The sequence below is a fragment of the Neolamprologus brichardi genome, chromosome 18, assembly GCF_056152115.1.
Source record: "Neolamprologus brichardi isolate AB-2024 chromosome 18, ASM5615211v1, whole genome shotgun sequence".
NCBI classification, from domain to species: Eukaryota; Metazoa; Chordata; class Actinopteri; order Cichliformes; family Cichlidae; genus Neolamprologus; species Neolamprologus brichardi.
The window spans coordinates 19,141,802-19,161,971 of NC_142121.1; the positions used below are offsets into that span (position 1 = coordinate 19,141,802).

A 20,170-nucleotide genomic window follows, 5' to 3' on the forward strand; every position below is an offset into this window, starting at 1 on the left:
AGTCAGAGGGCCTCTAGCAACTTTATAATGCATGTTTTACAAGCAAATATGTTCCTCATCTTGTGGTCTTACTGAACCATACACAAATCTATACACGCAATCAGTGTGGAGCTTCAAATTATTCATCAGAGCCGTGAAGCAGATCGATAAAGATGCTAAGGCAATTACGTGAAAATCTACACACGCACACTAATTTTTCTGTTATTTTAGGTGAACAGTTGCCCATTACGACTGTGATAAATATCATCATAGATCAGGTCACTTTCAATAACTGGAAGCCTGACATACGATTTAATTGAATTAATCATCGGGGCTTTGTCTCAGATTAGAAAATGGGATAGTGTGACATCACGAGGAGAGGTGCGGAGTCCAGCGCTTCCCCTCGACACTGACGTACACATGAGGGTGAGCGCGCGCACACAAAAGGATGAGTGTGTCAAGCATGTGCGACACAAGGAAACGGGCCAGTCGTCAGACGCGCTCTCTGTGTCCACACAATTGTGATATCTACACAGAGGAGATAGTGTCTTTCTCTCCTTTTGTCAGATTACCAGGAGGAAAGCTGCAAACTGCCACTGTGGCTGACTGATAGGCCGGCCCTTTGTGACACACCAGGAGAAGGGAAAAAAGTGTGTGTGCTGGTGTGTGGGGGGTGAAGAGCTGCTGACGGCTCCTCAGCAGTGAGTGCATTGTTATCCTCACTCACTATTTTTATAGATAGAAAGTGTGTGTGTGTGTGTGTGTGTGTGGTGGTGGTGGTGGTGGTGGTGGGGGGGGGCATGCAATGTGTAATTTGGCCTGATGGTGTGAGGGTGAGGGGTGGGGGCACGGGGAGCAGTGGTAATTAAGCTCACATTGATACTTTGATCTCCTTGATTGTGCATTTCACTGGCCTGGAGATCAGCTAGTCAGTCCCCCTCCACATGCCTCCCCCACCACTACCACACACACAAACACTCCATCCGTCCCTCCACATCTGTATCTGAACTGCATCCAAAAGAATGAGTGGGTTTTTTTTCTTTAGATAAAGCATTGGTTCTGATCTGTGGCTGTGATACTCAGGGAAATTGGCTGCGCACTTTAGAAAGGAGGTCCCACTAATGCACGGGCTAAGACCGAAAGAGTTTACACTAAAGATAGCTAGGAGGGGGATTTCATTTAATCTGTGAAAATCAAACTCCTGATCACTTGTGGACTAATGAGCGTCTGCAGGAAATTACACAGATCTACAAAAACGCAGCCACTTCGCTGAGACCTAAATTACATCTTTGTAGAAAAGCCATCATGACGTATTAAACATTTTTAAAGGTGTTTTTAGCTGTTCTCAAGCTGCTGTTCTCAGACTCATAATTTGAACTCGTATTGCTGAATAAAAAAATAAATAAAAAGCCTTATCTATTACACAAACAAGTATCGTTGCCCACGGAGTGATCACCTCATAGCCAACTATATCTACTTTAAACACAAAGGAACGTTTTTGATTAAGAAAGCATCACCCTGCTATTATTTCAGCTAGACCCAGAGCCTTGGCAATTTTCTCCCACAGGGAACGAGGAGGTCTGGCAAAACATTTTCAAAAGAAAGGACAGTGTCCTCTATCAGCTGCAGGTAAAGATGATAATACAGGAATGCTGACCTATTTTCAAAAGCCCTCATATAATCAGGAGTGATTACTAATGAATGTACCATTTACTCCTCCTTACAGTCGGACCTTTAGAAAGGATTTAGAAAACGCTTTATTCGGTGGTTTGCTGCTGTGCATCTGTTCCATTCACTGCAGCGTGTGACTAAAACAAATATAATATAGGGAAACAATAAAGAAACACAGGCACACAAAAAAAAAAAATCAATAAATAATGACAAGATTTTTTAAAACAAACCAATATTAGACTAATATTCCAGCAGTGTTTGTGTAATAATCATTACCATTAAAGCTGTAGCATTTTTACCATGGCCCAAAAAAATCAAATAAAATGCCGCCATAAAAAATGCCTATTGGGACAATATATAGATATGAATGAATGAACTAAATATTAGTTCAGCACAATCAGGTGGAGTCAGAGGTTCAACTACAGGATTATTGCTCACTGGATTGGAGTCATCTACAGCTGACAGACATGTAAAAAAATCTGACCCTAAATAATGTTCTAAGATCCAATAAATATTTGTTTAGTAGCCACAGTCAAAACAAGATATATCCTTTAAGGAACAGCTGAGGAAAAACACAAAAATCTTATCCACTAGTAAGCCTTAAACTGTGACTGGAAAATTGCCGTAGACAAAGTTGGATGTTTTTTTAAACGATGGCGCTTTAAATATAATCTATAAATTTATAGTTGCTGCTCAGAAAAATCACACATCAAATATTAATGAATGGAATGTTGATTTCTTTTTTTCCTGACAGATCGTGTCATTGCTGAGAACAAAATGACTCAACAATGGTCAAAGGTAACCAAACTCCTCAGTTCTCCAGGATTTAAAATTTCTGCCTTAGCTTTTTGGAAGTGTACACTTTGATAGTTAGGTAGGGGGGTGTGTGTGTGTGTGTGTGTGTGTGTGTGTGTGTGTGTGTGTGTGTGTGTGTGTGTGTGTGTGTGTGTGTGTGTGTGTGTGTGTGTGTGTGTGTGTGTGTGTGTGTGTGTGTGTGACTTCCATATCACAGTGGTAGTGGTGCCTGCTTGTAAAGCATTTGTTACATTGGGTTGTGCTGCCATCTAGTGGATTTTGTAACATATGGCCTTTCTCCAAAATCACTGAATATAAAATTACTTTAAACCTCTACTCAGACCAAAGAAGCCATACTTACCACAGGAACTGTGGGAAATGTAGTTAAAAAAAAAAGGTTAGTAAGACTGCTTACCTGTTTGATAGGTATGGCCCTTCCACTGCCTATGCTGTCTGTTTTACTGTCAACGCTCTTTGCTTGTTCACTGGCTTTCCGTGACTGCAAGGAAACAAGAAAGTCAGTCAGACACCGAAGCGACGCACAGAGCATGAGATGGGAGCCGTGGGGGTATGAGGAGAATTTGGGTGGGGTCGTGCGTGTTGGGGCGTGTGTGCGTGAGGGCAAGAGACTGAGGGTCAGAGGGTGTTTGGAACATTTGCTGTAAACTAAGCGTTGCAAAATAAAAAAATAGTCTCAAAAGAAGCTTCAAATTAACAGACAAGCAGACCAGCGGAACAAACAGCATTAACACCGACGTGCAAGTCAAAAAAAATGAAAATAAGAAATTTAAAGAAAAATAGAGACCAAACCAAGACCACACTGGACACATCTCAACACAGAGGAGACCAGAGACGACCACACATTGAGTCATGACTCAGCCCTGAAACCCTTCGGTAGATCCTTCCCTCTGTCTGAGACCCAGAGCGGGCCCTTAGTGGACCTGCAGACCACCTGCTGCTGTACCCACTGCAGCATCAGCTGTGCCTTTCACATAGTCAAATAATAAGTGCTTGTATAGCACAATCAATATGTTAAACGTCATAACAGGTTAGAAAGGAAAGAAAGGAGAGTGGTTATTTTTCTTTCTCTCTTTTTTTCTATTAAAAAAAAGGCTTTGGTAGTATTTCTTCCTCCAGCCTCCAGCCTGCAAAACCTAGAAGGACACAAAATCAATCTGCCAAAGTCAGACAATTTAAGTGTCAGAGAAGTTAAAATACATCAGCATTAAAACTCCCGGGAATGCCTGTGGAGAGGGGGGAAAAAAACCCAGTGGTACAGCGACTGAAACTTGACATGAAACAGTTTAATCATAACCTTCCCACCCCAACACAAATAAAGAGATGAGGTACAGGTAGGGACAGACATGAGTGTGTATGGTCTCACTCAGAACATGAGAGATGTCCAGTCACCAATGGAAAAGAGGTAGTCTGAGTTCAAGTAAACCAACTCTGGCGTTTATATTTTTTTCCAACATTTTATTTTTTTTTATGATGACTTGTTTAGCTTCTATACAGACACCATACAAAGCAAGTCACAAAGTCACTTCAAAATATTCAACAGATTGAGCCAAACATTGCAGTTCCCACAAAATATAGGATGGACAGTTATTTCATATATTCCTTATATGTATGTACTTTTTATAGAGTACCATTGTAAATAAAATACAATACAAGATATACAGCAGTCTATATTTTTGTCAATCCATTCATGATAGAAAAGCGATTATGCAAGAGTTCATAATCTCTGTACCAAACCTAAACCGAGGAAAATGAAAAGAAATTAAAAAATAAATTAAAACTGAATCTGCAAAAAAAAAACAAAAAAACCCAACCCAATAAATTAAAAATAAATAAAAGGAAAATAACTGTTAAGTTTAACTACATTCATACAAGTCGGTGCAACCCAGTTTCATTTGTTTTTCGTATATTATGCCTCTGTATTACCTCAACACCCTGACGATCTACACTAGTTTTTATGAAGGCCTTCATAAAATTTACCCCAAACTGCTTTAATCTAAAATACCTCTGCGCTAATACCTTTAGATCACATTTTCAACATCCATTCAGTACTTCAAAACGTCCTGGAAAAGGAGAGCGAGTCAAATAAAAACAGACCAAATGAATCGAGGAAAATCTAAAAGGAAAAAAACAACAACAACAAACAAACAAAAAAAGAACAACAACTTGGCACCTCTAGTCCTTGAGTCCTCATTTATGGCAAAAGGCAGCGTGATGTCATGTAAGGAAAAGGTTGTGTCCTTTAGGTGGCTGGGTAACAGTTCCAAAAGTGACTCGACTGTACAGCATGTTTTTTGTTTTTTTGTGTGGCGTGTCTGAATGAGAGCACGGGGGAGTGAGTAGAGGGTGGGGCAGGGCAAAAAAGGGGGTGGATGGGGCATTTCCACAAGAGTCCCTACAGTTTGTCTCATGCTGTGATATTAGACGGTCTACTCTGAGTGCACTCAAACACTTGAGCGGACTCGACTTTAGGTTGCATTTGACGCAAAGTCCTACGTTTTCCACACGTTCTACGCATTACCCGAAATGCAATAGGGCACTGAGGGTAAAGCAGCAACAAGCTGAAAGTCCTCAACCAATAATCTCCTCTCTATCAGGACTGGCAAAGCAGGGGGACTCTTTTTTTTTTCTTTTTTTTTAACCATCATGCTCTTCTAATTCGGAAGGAGTCGGAAAGCCCTTTTTGTTGAAGAAAGGTTGGAAACAGAAGCACAAATCTGCAAATATTAAAAAACAGTGTCAAATGAATATTGTTTGTGTTGTTGTTGGAGTTTTGTTTCACACGAGAAACAAGTTCAGGGACTGAAATACAGAATGGAGAAACACTGAATGGCGGACATTAATAAACGGGTCGAATGAATGATGGAATTAAGTATAAAAATGCTGTAATATTCATTTATATTCCTCAATAGTGTGCTTTTCAACACAAAAAGGGGACAGACAACCTGAAGACCTCAGGAAACCACAGACAGACTACAAAACACATTGTTTAGTTATTGACTATGGAAGCACTAGGAAAGAATAACGTGTACTGTGCTGACACCTAGTGGCCAATGACAGTTATGGTGGAAACTGGCTTGAAATGATTGTGGTTTGGTGATTTGTGAGGGTGGTGAAAAGACGGAGTGATAAGATCTTCTGATGTAAAGCTTTGAGTTTTATTTTACTTACTTTAAAAAAAATCTAAATGTATTAATGCAAAGCACTGATCTATTTCAAGGGCCTTTTTCTTTTTAAGTAAACCATATCTGGTATATTTGGAGCAGTATTATCTAAGTAAACTGCACAATGCAAAGGATTTTTCTTCATTTTTAAGAGTCCCAATGCCAGTGCCATGATTGTGACATGTGTTACTATTATCTCAGATTCATAACAGGACCGGACCTCGTATGTAGTGACTAAAGAGAGTCTATTGTTGATCTGCCAGAGCTCGTCTACCAATGACATTAAGGCATTTTTCCGGAGAGCTTCTCTTGAGGCCTTCTGAGATCTGCTTTACAATCTACTCACCTACTTTCGAGATTGTGCCTGGCAACCTGCGATCTACCGGCAGAACTTTTTGTGAACTTGTAACACAGATACCAATTTCTTTTTTAAGACGTGCAAAGCTAGGAAAGGAACATCCTCGGCATTGTTGTGTTGATGAAATATTTTCTCTTTCAGCTGTTTTTCGTAAAATGGCAAGGAGGTTTTTGCAAAGCAAGTCTTCCTCTCCTGAGCCCATTGCTCTCTTCGAGTGTCACTGAAGAAATGTCGACATCGCCCCGTCAACTTTCCGTCCCTTCCTCCTCCTCCTCCTCCTCCTCCTCTCCTCCCTCCCCCTCCCTCCTCCCTCCCTCGGCTCGCTGCTCCTCAGAAGGTCATGAGCTGAAACTCCCGCTCGGCTTGCCACTCTGGCACCCACACTGGGTAGGTGGCGTGCTTCGGCATCTCCATGACGCGGACGGGGAGAGGCTCATTTCTCTGGTGGACATGGTTAGTCACTACCTAGCGGGGGGGAAGGGAGACAACAAGGGGAGCTAGCACACAGCCTGTACTGCTCGGTGGCCACAAAACCTGCGGCTCCCCAGCAGCTGGGGCAACAACATGAAGGCGGTAGGACAAATAGAGGAGGGGAAGGGATAGATCGGGGAGGGTTAGAGAAGGAGTTGGTTAGAAAGAGAGGAGAGAGGAAATAGGAATGAGATGGGAAACAGGTGACAGCAAGAGGTGAGAGGGAGGTAGATTGGTGAAAGAAAGGGGATATGACTGGGAGGGAGAGGGAAAGGGGTAATCTAACATAGCCTGATCTCTGTCTCATAAAGCTCAAAAAGTTCTGCAGAGAAAAAATTGAAAACTTGAATACAAAGATGGCATGTGAATGAGACACTGGTTTCCCAGGGGAATTTGTTTTTCCCCAACCAGGGAACTTTAGAGAATTGTTTGTACTGATTTTAAAGCTTGCTGATTTGTACTTTTTTGCAGACCTCCCTGAGCTTAAGGAGGCCCAGGTCCGGCTACGCGAGTTTAGGAAAGGCTTAGCAGCAAAGAAGAAGGCTGGGAAGAGAAAAGGGGGAGAAGGGGAACAGGCTGGGTAGAAAAACATGGCAGAGGCTACAAGTAAAAGACAAGCTTAGGACAGCTAAGGAAATTAGAGTGGTTAGTGCACACATACGCTATCGGTTAGGGCAAAGGGCAAATGTGACAGGACATGGGGTAAAGAGCAGGCAGACAGGGGTGTCGGGATACTGGTGTGGTAGTTAATCTTAGCGATCGGAATCAAATGTAAAATGGGGACTCAGCAAGTTGATTAGTGGCCAGTTAGAGCACTTTCTGTCTGAAGCAGGGGTGCTGAGGGTGCCAGCATGCATTATTAGCAGCGTGTAAACGGGCCACAGGTTGGCTGGGATTTTAAAGTTTAGCTTGATCGGGGCAGGAGAAGTGGCATTGGCGGTTTTGTCGCTGCCGTCTCTCCCCCAAAAGGGAAGTCACTGCAAAGAAAGGATCTAGCAAAAATAAGAGGGGTAGGGGGAGGGAGGTCAAAGATTTAGACAGCGCAGAGGGCCCAGTTTGTTATGGGTGAGATGAGGAACTTAATTCATGTGCACTCACTACATCCAATTAGAAAAGAAAAAGGACATGAACAGAGTTAATGTTTTTCTTCCACAGTGTTTATCTTTGATATTTGCTTTAAGGTTTCATTTTATTTCTTTATTTTTTTTTTTATTTTTTGGTGCATTTCAGGGATTTAATGAGATTTATTTTGTCTTTTTCTCCTTTGCCCATTGTGCTGTGTGAACAAGACACTGTCTTTGCCTGCATCGGAGGCAGGAGAGGTGGCTTTTTTTTATGCATTTTGAGCTACCTGTCTCCCTCTGGTGGAAAAAGTGCGCTCGGCAACATGCCTCCTAGTAGTGTGAGTGGGTGTTGCTTTGCATCAGCTGTCGCATACTTACTGTGAAAATGTTGGAGCGGCGCTTTGACTGCTTGCGGATGGGCGTGGGCGTGTTGGAGGCAGCGATGGTCTCAATGCGCATCTCCCGCTGACTTATGCTGGGGGTGGAGGGAACGGAGGAGGAGTAGTCGCTGAACGCACCCCCACCATTGGCCGCCTGGGGAGCGAGAGGGATTAACACGAACCGACAGAATCAGAGGAAAAGCAGGAGGAAAGAGGAGGAGAGAGGATAGTAAAAAGAAAAAAGGAAAAGAAAAAACAACAGGGGAGACAGAACCAGGTCAATTTAGGAAAAATGTGATGTGGACAAAATTACCCACTCACTAACAATACAACCAATCACCATGAGAAGAATTACATAAACTGGAGATTTTTTTACATATTCACGTGGAGGATTTAAGTGTGGGCTGTGAATATCTGGATCTTACCTGGTTAATGTGAACAGAGGGGATCGATGCAGCGGGGACTGATGAGTGGCTGGGAGAGTTCGGGAGTGATTTGCATGGACCAATAGAGAGCTGCTGCTTTTTCCTCATGGCCACAACCTTCTGGGCAACTGGAGGCAAACACACAGCAAGATACGGTCAACTAGTCTGGTCAGCCAATCTTGGGAGAGTTTTTAGGGATTTAGTGGGTTACACTGCGAGAATGTGAAACCCAGGATCACGTGTGATGATGCAGACTAGCTCGGTTGCTGAGCAACAGTGGGAAACCTCAACGAATTCTTAGACAGAGATTTCCCGTTCTTCAACTTCAGGTTTAACAGGTGGTCTCTGCGACAGTCCAGAATAAATATGCCATTTAAGCCAAAAAATATAATGTTCATGGGAGTAAAAACAGAAATAAAATGAATTTTTATTATGTTACCATAACATTTATGGAGTTTAGGTTTTAGTAAAATACTTTAAGTTTTAGGGACATAACAGAACCAAAAGCCTCTTTCTGGACCCATAGCGCTCCCTTTTGAGCTTTTGTGTCAGCTGTTTCTGACAAAAAAGGGTTTTTTTTAGTTCAATGGTTTTAGTTCAGATGTCTGTTAAGGTCACTGAACAAAACTGAGCGCCATCGAGGGAATGCGTCGGCTGATAGGTTGGTTACAATATTTACAACCAATCAGCACACGTCAGCGGCATCCTTGTGCTTTACAGACAAAAACTGACAAATAAAACTGACTGTTTTTATTTTGATTCAGACATAAAATCAAACACAAAAATATTATATTTATTAAAATTGAAGAACACTTTGGGGTTTTAGGTCAGTTCACTCACTATGAATCTCCTGAGACTCGAGCTCTTGTCTGAGATGCTTTTTAAAATTTCTCCCAGTTATTTAAGTAGTTGGACCTGATAAGTATAAAAACCAACTTCCTCTTTGAACAGGAAGCTGTTACTTCATTATAGATCCTCTTGTTATTAAACAAAAAAAAAGAGTATGTCCTCATATGGGCACAATGGGTATCTTTTACAGCATAACACAATAAAGTCATTGCTCAACAGCATTAGAGCAAGAGATGTAGAAGTAGAAAAACTACACCAGGCATCTCACCTTGTGACTGCTGTAGATTTGGACTACAGCATCACAACATTCAGTCTTAATGCAATTCAAATGCCAAAAAAGTCTTTCTAGAGTGCTAAAAGCAATGAAAGAAAACTAGCACTCCCAACTACGCACATTATCTAAACCTCCTCGGGCCATTTGTTTTCCAGGCAGGTAATAAGGAACATACTGCTTATGCATGTGTTCTGGGACAATAAGGTGCCTCTGTTACCAAGAAAAGTAATCATACAAAATGACACTTGCTTTAATTTTTTTCTGTCATTCATGGAGCTCTATAGTGTGATGCTAGCCAAATGGAACTATTGTCACTACGCGAAACAGCCTGATTGGCTATGCTGGTGGTGGCGTAAACCGTTAATTTGCTGCACGCGCGACTAGGTGGAGCGCGAGGCGGCGAAGGAGGGAGGTGATGTTCGGGGCTGTGTGACGTAAATTAGCATTGAGGGAAGGGGAGATGATCTGAAGTCGTGCTGACAGCTGGGACCATAACGCCCGGCTGCCTGCTGCAGCATGGCAAATACAGAAAGAGGGTGCGAGTGATACCGGACGACTTCTCCAGACAGCGAGCGCTTCCTTCATCTCTTTTAATTATTTCAAATTGAGCTTCAGGAAGCAATTAAGGCAGGGGGGGGAGACAACGTGCCTGCGCATCAACAGTCAGTTAAATGCAAAGTGAACACAGCGTTACATATTCAGATGTTTTCTGAAGGGATGACAGCCTTTCAAAGGAGCTGCCGCCCGAGGGGAAAATGTGCCAGAGTTGAAGCAGCCGAGTTTCCAAATAACAGTTTCATGACTTCAATTACGGATTCAGGGAAAAACTCAAGAGTTTCCAGAAACTTGAAAAAGAGACAATATACAAGATGGTGATTTTCCGCCATTTATGCCGAACTGAATGAAGTCCACATTTACATGCGAGCCTTGATCATGTATCTAACTTCCACAATGACTAATTGCAGTACTGACAATCATATGTTACTGAATGTGAAATATTATAGTACTTTGCATGTAGCCTGAGGTAAAGAGAAACAGAGAAACAACTGTCATTATGGAAATTTCGACACAAATTCTTCTAGTCTTTACAAAGTTACACGGGAAAGCAAGGAAAATGTTGATCCAAGTTTATTGAGTTGATCCAACATTTCACCATGTGAGGGAGCAGCATCACACCGTGGAGGCTGTGCATCAGGGGGAAACTGGCTGACATTGGCAGGCTGGCAGCTGGACCTTCCAGGCTATAAAAATGTGCTTATTCCCTCAAACCTCCTGTTCCCTTCATTTTTTTTTGCACCTTTCAGCACCTCCACAGCAAACAGGACACTAATAACTAACACTAATAATGCCGACTTCTGAGTTTCAGCTTTATTAAGTTACATTTGTTTTGAGAAAAACTCTTCTGTGAATGCCCTCCCTGCCAGTTTGAGCCAGTTTCCAGAGTGTGTAATATAAGGGTTACACTAATTACTAGGCTCATAGTTTTGCAAATACAAGTTAGACCAAATTGGACCGTGTTTCCTAAAATTGGAAGGAGGTGACAAGATTACATATCCTAGTCGGATTCACACAAAATCCGGTATTTGAAAAACTGCAATTTAAATGTTTCTTCAAGAAACTGTCAAGAAATCCTAAGTGGAAGTCTGAGAGTGGAATTGAAATGAGACTAATTTAAATGTTTTGCCTGCAATGGAACCTGGGAATAAGGCAATTTAGATGAAGGTCATTACAAACAGCAAAAATGTAAAATGCCTATCCAAAGTTTGCAACATATTTCCTAAGCATATATCCTTACATTTGAAGAACTAGTTTATTCTAAAATTAGCTGACAAGTGTTTGCTCTTTCGACTGACTGAAGCGTTGCAGGATAAACAACCTACTAAGTATATCAAACTAAAAGTGGGCTGTAAAATAAAACGTCATTACATTCAAGCTACGCTTTACACCTTCCTGTTTAACCTATCTGCACTTTTAAAACACCCCCTCTCACCGTCCTGGAAGACTCTCTCCACATTCAGGCCGTAGGTGGAGCAGGTCTCGTAGTACGTGCAGCGCTTCAGGTCATTTGACAACTTTCTGGCCCGTGAGTCATCAATCACTCTGGGGTTGGCAGCACTGATTGCATCTAGCAGAAGAGAGCAATAAGAAAAAAAGATGTGGATCAAACATTTAATTCCATGAATGAAGCTGGCAATACCCAGTGTCAACAGCTTTCATCAAAAAATAAACCCCACAGAGAAGTCCCGAATATATAATCGGAATCTGAAAGACGCCTACATATTTCCATATTTCCAAAACTGATGGGTACTGATGTGCAACAGTGTGCTTTGCTGGTGTGTTTTAATGATCTGTGGACAGCAACAGAAGTCCGCTTTGCACAAAAACAAATCGGCACTCAAACCACAAAAACAGTTTTGGTCTTTTCCTGACTTTTGTTGACATTAAGATATAAATTCGATATACCTCACTTATTAAAGAATAGCATATAACAGCTATAGTTTCATTATGTAAGAGGCAATAAAGAACATTTGTATATACATATCAGATGCAGGGCAAGCACCTTGTGTTCCAACGAGGACCATGGGGACCTCTGCTGTGTTCCTGTAGCTGGAAAGGCGCAAGAAGTAATTGTAGACCGTCTGGAAACTGATCTCATCCTCCAGGCTGAAAACGAAAACCACGGCATCCACCCAGGCAGCAAACTGAGGGCAGAGCAGAGGTAATGTGTTAAAGAAATAAAGCTACCACAAGAACATTTGCACAAATTAACGTTTGCATTAATTTGTGTAAATTAATGCACAAATTAATTTGCACAAAGCTATTATTTGTTTTAGCTTTTATGAATACATTTTACCTTATAATAGGTTGCAGCACTTTTACTGTTATTGTACTTCATGTATATCTACACAAGGGGGCAGTGTAGCAACAATCTTAGGACACTGAAACGTGTTTTTAGACAAGATACCAGACCAAGGTAAACAGACTGAATGAATAATGATTACTACTGAATCCGTATCTGCTTTCTTTATCCCCACAGCTACCATAAAACAGGAAAATGTGTATTTTCTGTGTCATCTCTATATATGTCAGAATTTCTGGATAGTTTATGATCCAACAGGGCGAATCAATCTGATTCAACATCCACAGCAGGAAATAGGCTACGATGACTCCACAGTACTAGTAACGGTGACAATCAAGTGACAAACTATTCTCCTGTAATGCCCTCTTCTTTATTCAGCTTTACGTTTGCCCAGACCCCCACAGGGACTGAATGGCAAATCGAGCTTCCAAACCACAACTGTGCTCAGCCTCCTGCGAGTGGGAACATAATGGAGGCCTTTAATTATGCCAGTAATTACACAGGCAGCTGACAATTGAGCTGCACTCATTTCTATTCCCTAATCTCGCCGAGCGTAATGCAAGCGTAAATCGGAGCTTTGCCAAGCCAGGCATCACTAGCCGCTAAAACAACTGCAGGGTAAATACACCGGAAACACTGAACCCTGTGAATGAAGCCACAAGCAAGTTCGTCTATATTCTCCGGGGCTGGTGGTTTTGATACTTGGGCCTTTAATTGAATCCGATTATTACATTTGAATCTTTTTAAATCCCTCATCAAATCTATGTAAGCTTAGCAACAGAAAATATTAATAACATTGCAGTTAGAAGAAAGACTCACGTGAGAGAGTTTATTTACTTTAAGGGTGCAAAGTAACTGAGTACATATTACTCAGTGTATAAAAAGATGTTGCGACTAGCCAACTTGGGGCCAATAAGTATAACCTGTGAACATAAAAAGTCAATTAATTTGTTTCTGATCACCAGGCAAATGGGTCCTGTTTCATATAAAGCCTTCTACCTGCTAAATGTGCCCATGTGTGTTTGTTGCTAACACTGCTCAACTGCTGTTTAGTGCTGGGCTGTTTAGTATACACTGGGCTTATCACAGATTATGCTTGAAACAGCTGCCTGCTGCAGCTGGAAACCATGCTGGTGAGAATGGGAAGAGTGAATCCTAATGTCTAAGAAGTGGGCAGCAGAACCAACGTTAAAACTGTGAGTTTGTAATTATGGGTGACCACAAAGCATGTATTAACTTTGTAACGCCAAGTGTATCACATCTGACATGTGTTTTTTAGACCTTTACATCAGTGTGATTTTTTCCCAACCCTAACCCCTTTTATATGTTGTTATTGGTTTAAGACAGGAGTGTCCGGGGGCCAGAATCAGCCCGGTGAACACTTCAATCCGGTCCATTAGATGACTTTTGGAAGATGTGAAGTACATATGAAGTACAAATGTTAAGGAGGACATAAAGTTTGGACTTTTTATTATTCTGTTGTATTATTATTATTTAAAAATGTAATTCTGGTCAATTTTGACCACTCCTATGCTGTTTAACTGTGACGGTCTTTGGAGACTGCCTCATAATCCTTTAAAGACCAGAAGTGTGGCAAATGTGGCATATCAGGGCACTTTAAGAAAGTCATCAAATTTCAAGCTAAAAAATGACCTTTATGGTATTTTTACTGCAGTCAAATGGAAAAAAAAACATACATAAGGGTTAACTTTACTTTTTTTCTTATCTTACTAAAATTTAGGGAATCTATATTTGTTCTTTGTCCATGTCATCAAACACTATGTTTCAAACTTGTGTTGCTGGAAGCCCAACTTTGTACAGTAATGAGTGTGACGACCCCTGCCCCTTGTTTTCCCAACCCTTGCTTCATGTGTTTGAGAGCTTACGGTCGCTAGGCAACAAAAAGGTACCGTAGATGTCGTCACATTCCTCTGTGACCTCATGAGGAAGTCATCAGTTCAGATAAGTTTATAAGTAAAGCTCCGCCAGCTTTGAATGAGTCAAGCTCTTTGGACGTGTTCATTGGCCGGACATTACGTCATGAAACAGCAGTTTTTCAGTTACAAAAACAGGTGTCCCATGAGTGCCAATTACCCAATCACTGCCATGGGCTGTAGTCAAGCTTTGTGCCACAACAGCGATATTAAATTTAAATGGCCAGTGCATGTTTGTTGTCGGCACCCCTGAGGCACAGCAGTTAAACGAAGGAACAGGCTAAACTCACGGTTTATGCAGCTGTATAACAGTGTGGTGCCATTAGTATGCATCAAGGTGGACTTGAAATTAGGTTACATTCATGAGGTGGGGAGGGGTGGGGGGCACGTTAGTCTCTCATGATTGGTTATGGGAAACTGGATCCTCCCATCTATGGAAATCAGTCTGAGTAGAGCCTTGTAGGAGTGAAGGTGGAAACAGGGTGTAACAAGGAGATTTGTCAAATATCATGCTTTGCTGACACAAACAGTGCCAGTGATCACAGGCACTCCCATAATTAAGTGGATTTACTTATTCTACTTCAAGTATAAATAAGAAAGTAGCATGACAATGTTCTTCTTACTTCTCTACTACATTTCTAACATCGTGCTTTACAAAGGAAAGTTAATTCTGTTCATCTGGACGTAGCATTTTGATCATGATGATTGTTTGCCAGTGGTGCTAGTTTCCTTTTGCAAATGTACTCTTGGGGAAGGCTGGGGAAACCTGCAGTCAGCTAAGACCGAAGAAGTCACGCGGATGAGCGATGAAATGTTTCTTCCACCGAAAATGCTACGTCCAGATGAGCAGAATAAACCTTTTGGGTTTTCCTTACCTGGATGATTGATCAAGACATTGATGCTTCAGCTTCATAGTTTCTTAGACTGGATAAAGTATATAAATTGGAGACAGCCAATGTCCCAAAGTCCTGCAGTAGCTCAAAATTGGGCCCTCCATGGTTCACAAATAATCGAAGATGAGATTTTGATGGCTGCACTGTCATAACACGTGTCACAACATCACATTTTCTCCTAAAAATTAACCATAACTCTTCAGATTTCGCATACTAATAAGATAATTAGGCGTTGTTTCTTTGACCACAAAAATCATCTCGACTTGGTTTTTGCATCGATCCGTTGTTGCTTTTGTTAGAACACCCACAGAGTGCTGTGTGCTCCAAACAGTCCTGTAGAAGTAATGGTCTGTCTCTAAGCAGGCTCTGTCAGCTTGACAGTTTCTACCCAGCAGCTTTTGATTAAAGAGACCTTTTTAAGGATCCTACCTGCAATTCTGGAGGCCCCCCTTCATCTCTGATCAGAAGTAAGTAGCTCTGTCCATCCACCACAATTTCTTTCTTGAAACGTCCACCTAAAGGAAGAGATGTTTATTCCAAGAGTTTACTCCACAGCCAGTCAATTAATCAAAGTGTAAATTGTCTGTTAGAACGTAAACCAACCACCAGGGGGTTGTCAAAAAAAAGGAAAGACAGCAGACACATTTCACACCCACTGATAAGAAGAAGAAGAAAGCAATTGAAATGTATGGCTCTTAAAAGTTTGTTGATATGCATCTGAACTTAAGTGCAGCTTCTCAATTTAGACCTGCTGAACACGGTGTTGCCTGGATCACATGCTGACAGGAAACCAGGTCTCTCTGGGGCCAATTATGTGGGCGAGAAATTGCCATTTAGCGTGTCAAATGCACAGCTGCTGAGGGAACCAGTTCAGCGCCACTATCACTGCGCTTCCATGAGTCACGAAAAGGCCCGACTTTTGCTTCACAAACACTCTCCGGCTAATTGTAATAAATGATCTCTTAAGACAAATAGACTTAATTTTAGAAAAGATGATAAAAGGATGGAAAGGAAGCAATGGGAGATAAACATCAGAATCCAGTAAATGTGTCGTGACTCCGAAACTGTTCTGCTTTAAGTCACATCCCAGAAAAATTGGTGGAAAGTTAAGAACGTAGCACCCATACTGCCTTGAGTTTCTCTCCCCTTTTCTTCATTTCTTTGGTAGCCCAAATAGATTTTCCTTGCCGTTAGCAAAGCTGGCTGCAGATAAAGACTACACCAATGGGAGAACCACGCTGTAAATTAGATTTTGCATATCATTTGAAGGGTTCTCGATCCTGTGGAGATTAAAAACATTGAAATGAGAAAGTTGTGAGGCTAGAGATGTCCCTGGGAGTGAAAACGATGTCTCATGAATACAAAAAAATATGCCAAAAGCCGTTTCAAAAAAGGCACACATTTAAAAAGGTCTACAAATGATTGTGAAATGTATCCCCCCCCAAAAAAAAAGGAAAATTATGTTGAAGGCAGCAGATGTGTGCACTCCTGGAACGACTGAGTAAGAACAAGTTGGAAATCGTGTTGTTAAACCAGCCCACAGAACTAAAGATCACACATCAGAGGAGCTGTAAGTGGGCGGGGCCCCAGATCTTTTCTTTTTAATAGTCGGACACTATTCCTGTGTCAGCGTGCAGTACATATCCACTTGAGCCACACTTCCACGCTTTTAAGTCGATTTTAGCCCGCTCTGCAAATTGGGGATTCTCCCAGCCTTTTGCACGGGCTCTCAAAGCCTGTTGGATGCTGGTTGCATAACATACAGAGAGAGAGAGATTCATAAACCACCAGTCAGCTTTTTATTTATTTATATTTTTCTACTGAAGTCAAAGCGCTTTGCAGATTCCAACAAAGCACTGAGAAACTATGCGTCTGTATGTGTGAATGCTGATTGCATCAGAGCGAACCAAAGATTTATCAGAGAAAAGGGTTTGCATGGAAGCTGGCAACATGTTCGTACTCCAGAATGGATTATGGAGGAGACTCTCAGAAACCAGTATCTGTAATGAAAGCATACGGCTCTGGAGAAAACATGGATGGAAATTCAAAGTAAACATCTCAGTTACATAATCATCCAGAATGTCGTCGTCTCTATTTAGAGCCCGAATAAGCCAATGCTGTGAATAAATGAGGCAGACTACTTCACTCTCTTGTGAAGACTAATTATGAATAATGTGAATTTGTGCTCAACGTCTCATAAAGGAGAAAAAAAACAGGCGAGTGATAACGTTGCACACACAGCCTACAGAGAGACGGTGAGTTGGTAGGCATGGTTAACACGCAGTAAGCATACTCTGCTTACACGGAGGCTTAGACCTTGACACAGAGCCACAATCCAACGGAGCTCCATCCGGCGTTGCCATAGTAACACACCCCAGTACCTTTTTTCAGATATCATAGCAAAAGCCCAGGAACAAAACAGTGAAGAAACAGCCACGGATGAACCTTCCCTCTGCTGGGTGAAGCTTCTCTGCAATGTTAATAGTCAGTCTGGAGTGAAGCCAGTGTTGAAGCGCAAGAAACAATGAGGTGCCCGGTGTTCGCCAGACAGGTACGTCGTATCAGAGCAACGATGTGAAGGGACACGGACATATATGAACCGATACATTTCCCTGATTAAAGCAACAAGGGTCGATCTGGGTTTTTTTTCCTCCCCCAGCATTTCAACCATTGATTTCTCAAGGACTAATTAAGCTATGAGGATTTTTTTCCTTCTCCCATGGTGCAGCAAAATGCCAGAAACTAATTATGCGCTTCATGTCTCATCCTCACTATAATTACACTAAAATGAAACACTGCAAACCCCTCAAAGATCATCAGTTAACTCTGGGTTTGCCAACATCTTGCTGGAATTTGTAGAGGACGCAGTCTTCAGACCAGAGGGGGCATTCTTGGTTTATATATATATATATATATATAAAAGCATTCCTTTCATATCAAGTGCTTTAAATGTGTAAAAAGCACCTGATTGTGACAAAAACCTTCATTTACAGTGCCACTTTTACTTGCATGTTTTAGTAATGAGCTTCAAATTACTAGACATGTCACATTTTGTCATTTTTCCACCATTTTCAGTGAAGGGAGAAATAGAACTGAGCCAGTTATCAATCTCGCTATTTGGAAGCTTAACAAAATACAAAACAAAACAGTTTAATGGAAGCTAATTAGAAAAATACGCACAGAAGCGGCAAAAAACCCCCCCCAAAAAACAGTGCTGTTCTTCATTATTTAAATATCCTATTACACTCCTCCAAATATGGTCACCCAACCGTCCCATCCTAACAGAAAGCTGACAAAACCAGCTTTTCACACATCGTCAACAATGTAATACATACGACAGGCTGCGGCAGCCGAGGTGCTGAGGTCAAAAGAGCCACAGTAAACATGCTGCATTAAATCTGCAATGCTCTGATCTTTGTGCTGGGTGTCATGTTTGTAATCCACCTCCTGACCCACGCTTTCTTCAGCAGGCTCTTACCTTCAGGCGATTCCTCTTGCACATATGTCCCTGTCAAATATCGATGAACCAAGGCAGACTTCCCGCTGGACAGGTTTCCCACAATCCCCTGCAAGTCCAAGAGCAAAAAACTATGAGATGATGTACAGGTTCAAGTGACCTGACAGAGAAAAAGATCCTACCACAAAGGCACTGAAATTACATAAGTCGTGCTGTTTTGAGTTTTATTTTTTTATATTTTCTTTCCAAAAAACTGAAGCTTCAACCTCAATCATTAAGGCTTTGCAAGTTTTCAGCCCAGTGTGTGCAAATTGTGTGTAGCAAAAAGCAAAACACTGCATCAAGGTCAATAATATCAGAAATACAACCATCTCCACATCTTATTTCATTCCTCTTTAGTTAGGCTGCTAAGTCTTAAATCCTAGCTGTATGAGTCACTAAAGTTTTAGAGATTATTCTTTCTACAGAGACGTACCATCAGAACTCAACTGAAAAATCAAAGACTGACGTTCTGGGCATTTGTGTTGCGCATATATTTCAATGTGTGTGTATTTAAGAAGATAAGTAAAAAAGAAGAAGTGCTGCATTTAAGGCATTTTTAAAAAGACTAACTCATTTTTTTTCACCAGTATGCAAGTTTCTTATTCAAAAAATGAAAAATGTAGTTTTGTGGGTGTGATATTTCTATTATTATTTTTTTTACTCTTAAAATGGGTCAAGGTGTAATTATTTGAAAAAGTAATGAAACTTTTACACTAAACCTAAAGGTGACTCCATTTTTTAGCTTCTCTGCTAAGTAGATTTTTATTACACACTGGCCTGAAGTGAAAACAAGTGTTGGCTAGGGGGAAGAAAATCAAATTAAAAACTTTAGAAGGTAGTAGGCAGTAAAAGAAACTCCATATGGTTTGTGTTCAAGGGGGTAAAGGTCCCTTTCGTAGGCCATACAAGTTTGAAATATTGTCCAAGTGCCTCTGATTTACACCCGACTTTGGTTGTATGTCCTGTTCTACCTCTCCCTGCCGTCTAGACCAGACTAAACTGCAGTGCCTTCGGGGTGATGCATGGCTGAGGGTGGGCTGACGATGCCAGCATGTCTGGGAAGAACAAAGACTGCAACATGCCTCATCTCCTCCCTCTCCAGCTCCTCCTCTACCCACCATCGCCCTCTCCTTCCACAGATCATTAGTGGGTGTTAAAGCAGGTATGGTTCTAATTATAGGGACGTTTGAGGCACAAGAGAAAAGGTGTGTTCAAGGTCTTTTCCTAGCCTAGCTTCTTTATAACTGAAGTATGTATATCATGAGGTACCCAGCAGAATAAGCTATGAATAAATTCAAAGTTAGCAAAAAGTTGTGGTGCTGTAAAAGCTATGAGTCAAAAAAAAGGCTTTGAATGTGCCACAAAACCAGCGTTCTCCTGCTGTTTAACTGCTGGGCTTTGTGGCCCACGGGTATATAGGATTCATGATCTCGAAATGCTGTATCAGCATTATGCTACTACAGAACCTTCACTCTTCTTTGTAGACGTTTAGCTCTGATGTGAGATGATCAAAAGATGGCAATAAAACAGGATTTA

At 41.4% G+C, this 20,170-nt stretch overlaps 1 protein-coding gene across 1 annotated transcript in view; it reads right to left on the reverse strand.

Moving 5' to 3' along the window:
* agap3 (ArfGAP with GTPase domain, ankyrin repeat and PH domain 3) overlaps window positions 1-20,170 on the reverse strand; it is a 75,056-nt gene that overhangs the window by 44,175 nt on the left and 10,711 nt on the right. The window contains exons 3-9 of the mRNA XM_087832512.1: window positions 18,614-18,701; window positions 15,565-15,650; window positions 12,009-12,150; window positions 11,439-11,573; window positions 8,326-8,453; window positions 7,899-8,054; window positions 2,861-2,944 (exon numbers count right to left, since the gene is read on the reverse strand). Of these exons, the coding sequence (XP_087688638.1) occupies window positions 2,861-2,944; window positions 7,899-8,054; window positions 8,326-8,453; window positions 11,439-11,573; window positions 12,009-12,150; window positions 15,565-15,650; window positions 18,614-18,701 (819 nt within the window). The remainder of the gene's footprint in view (window positions 1-2,860; window positions 2,945-7,898; window positions 8,055-8,325; window positions 8,454-11,438; window positions 11,574-12,008; window positions 12,151-15,564; window positions 15,651-18,613; window positions 18,702-20,170) is intronic.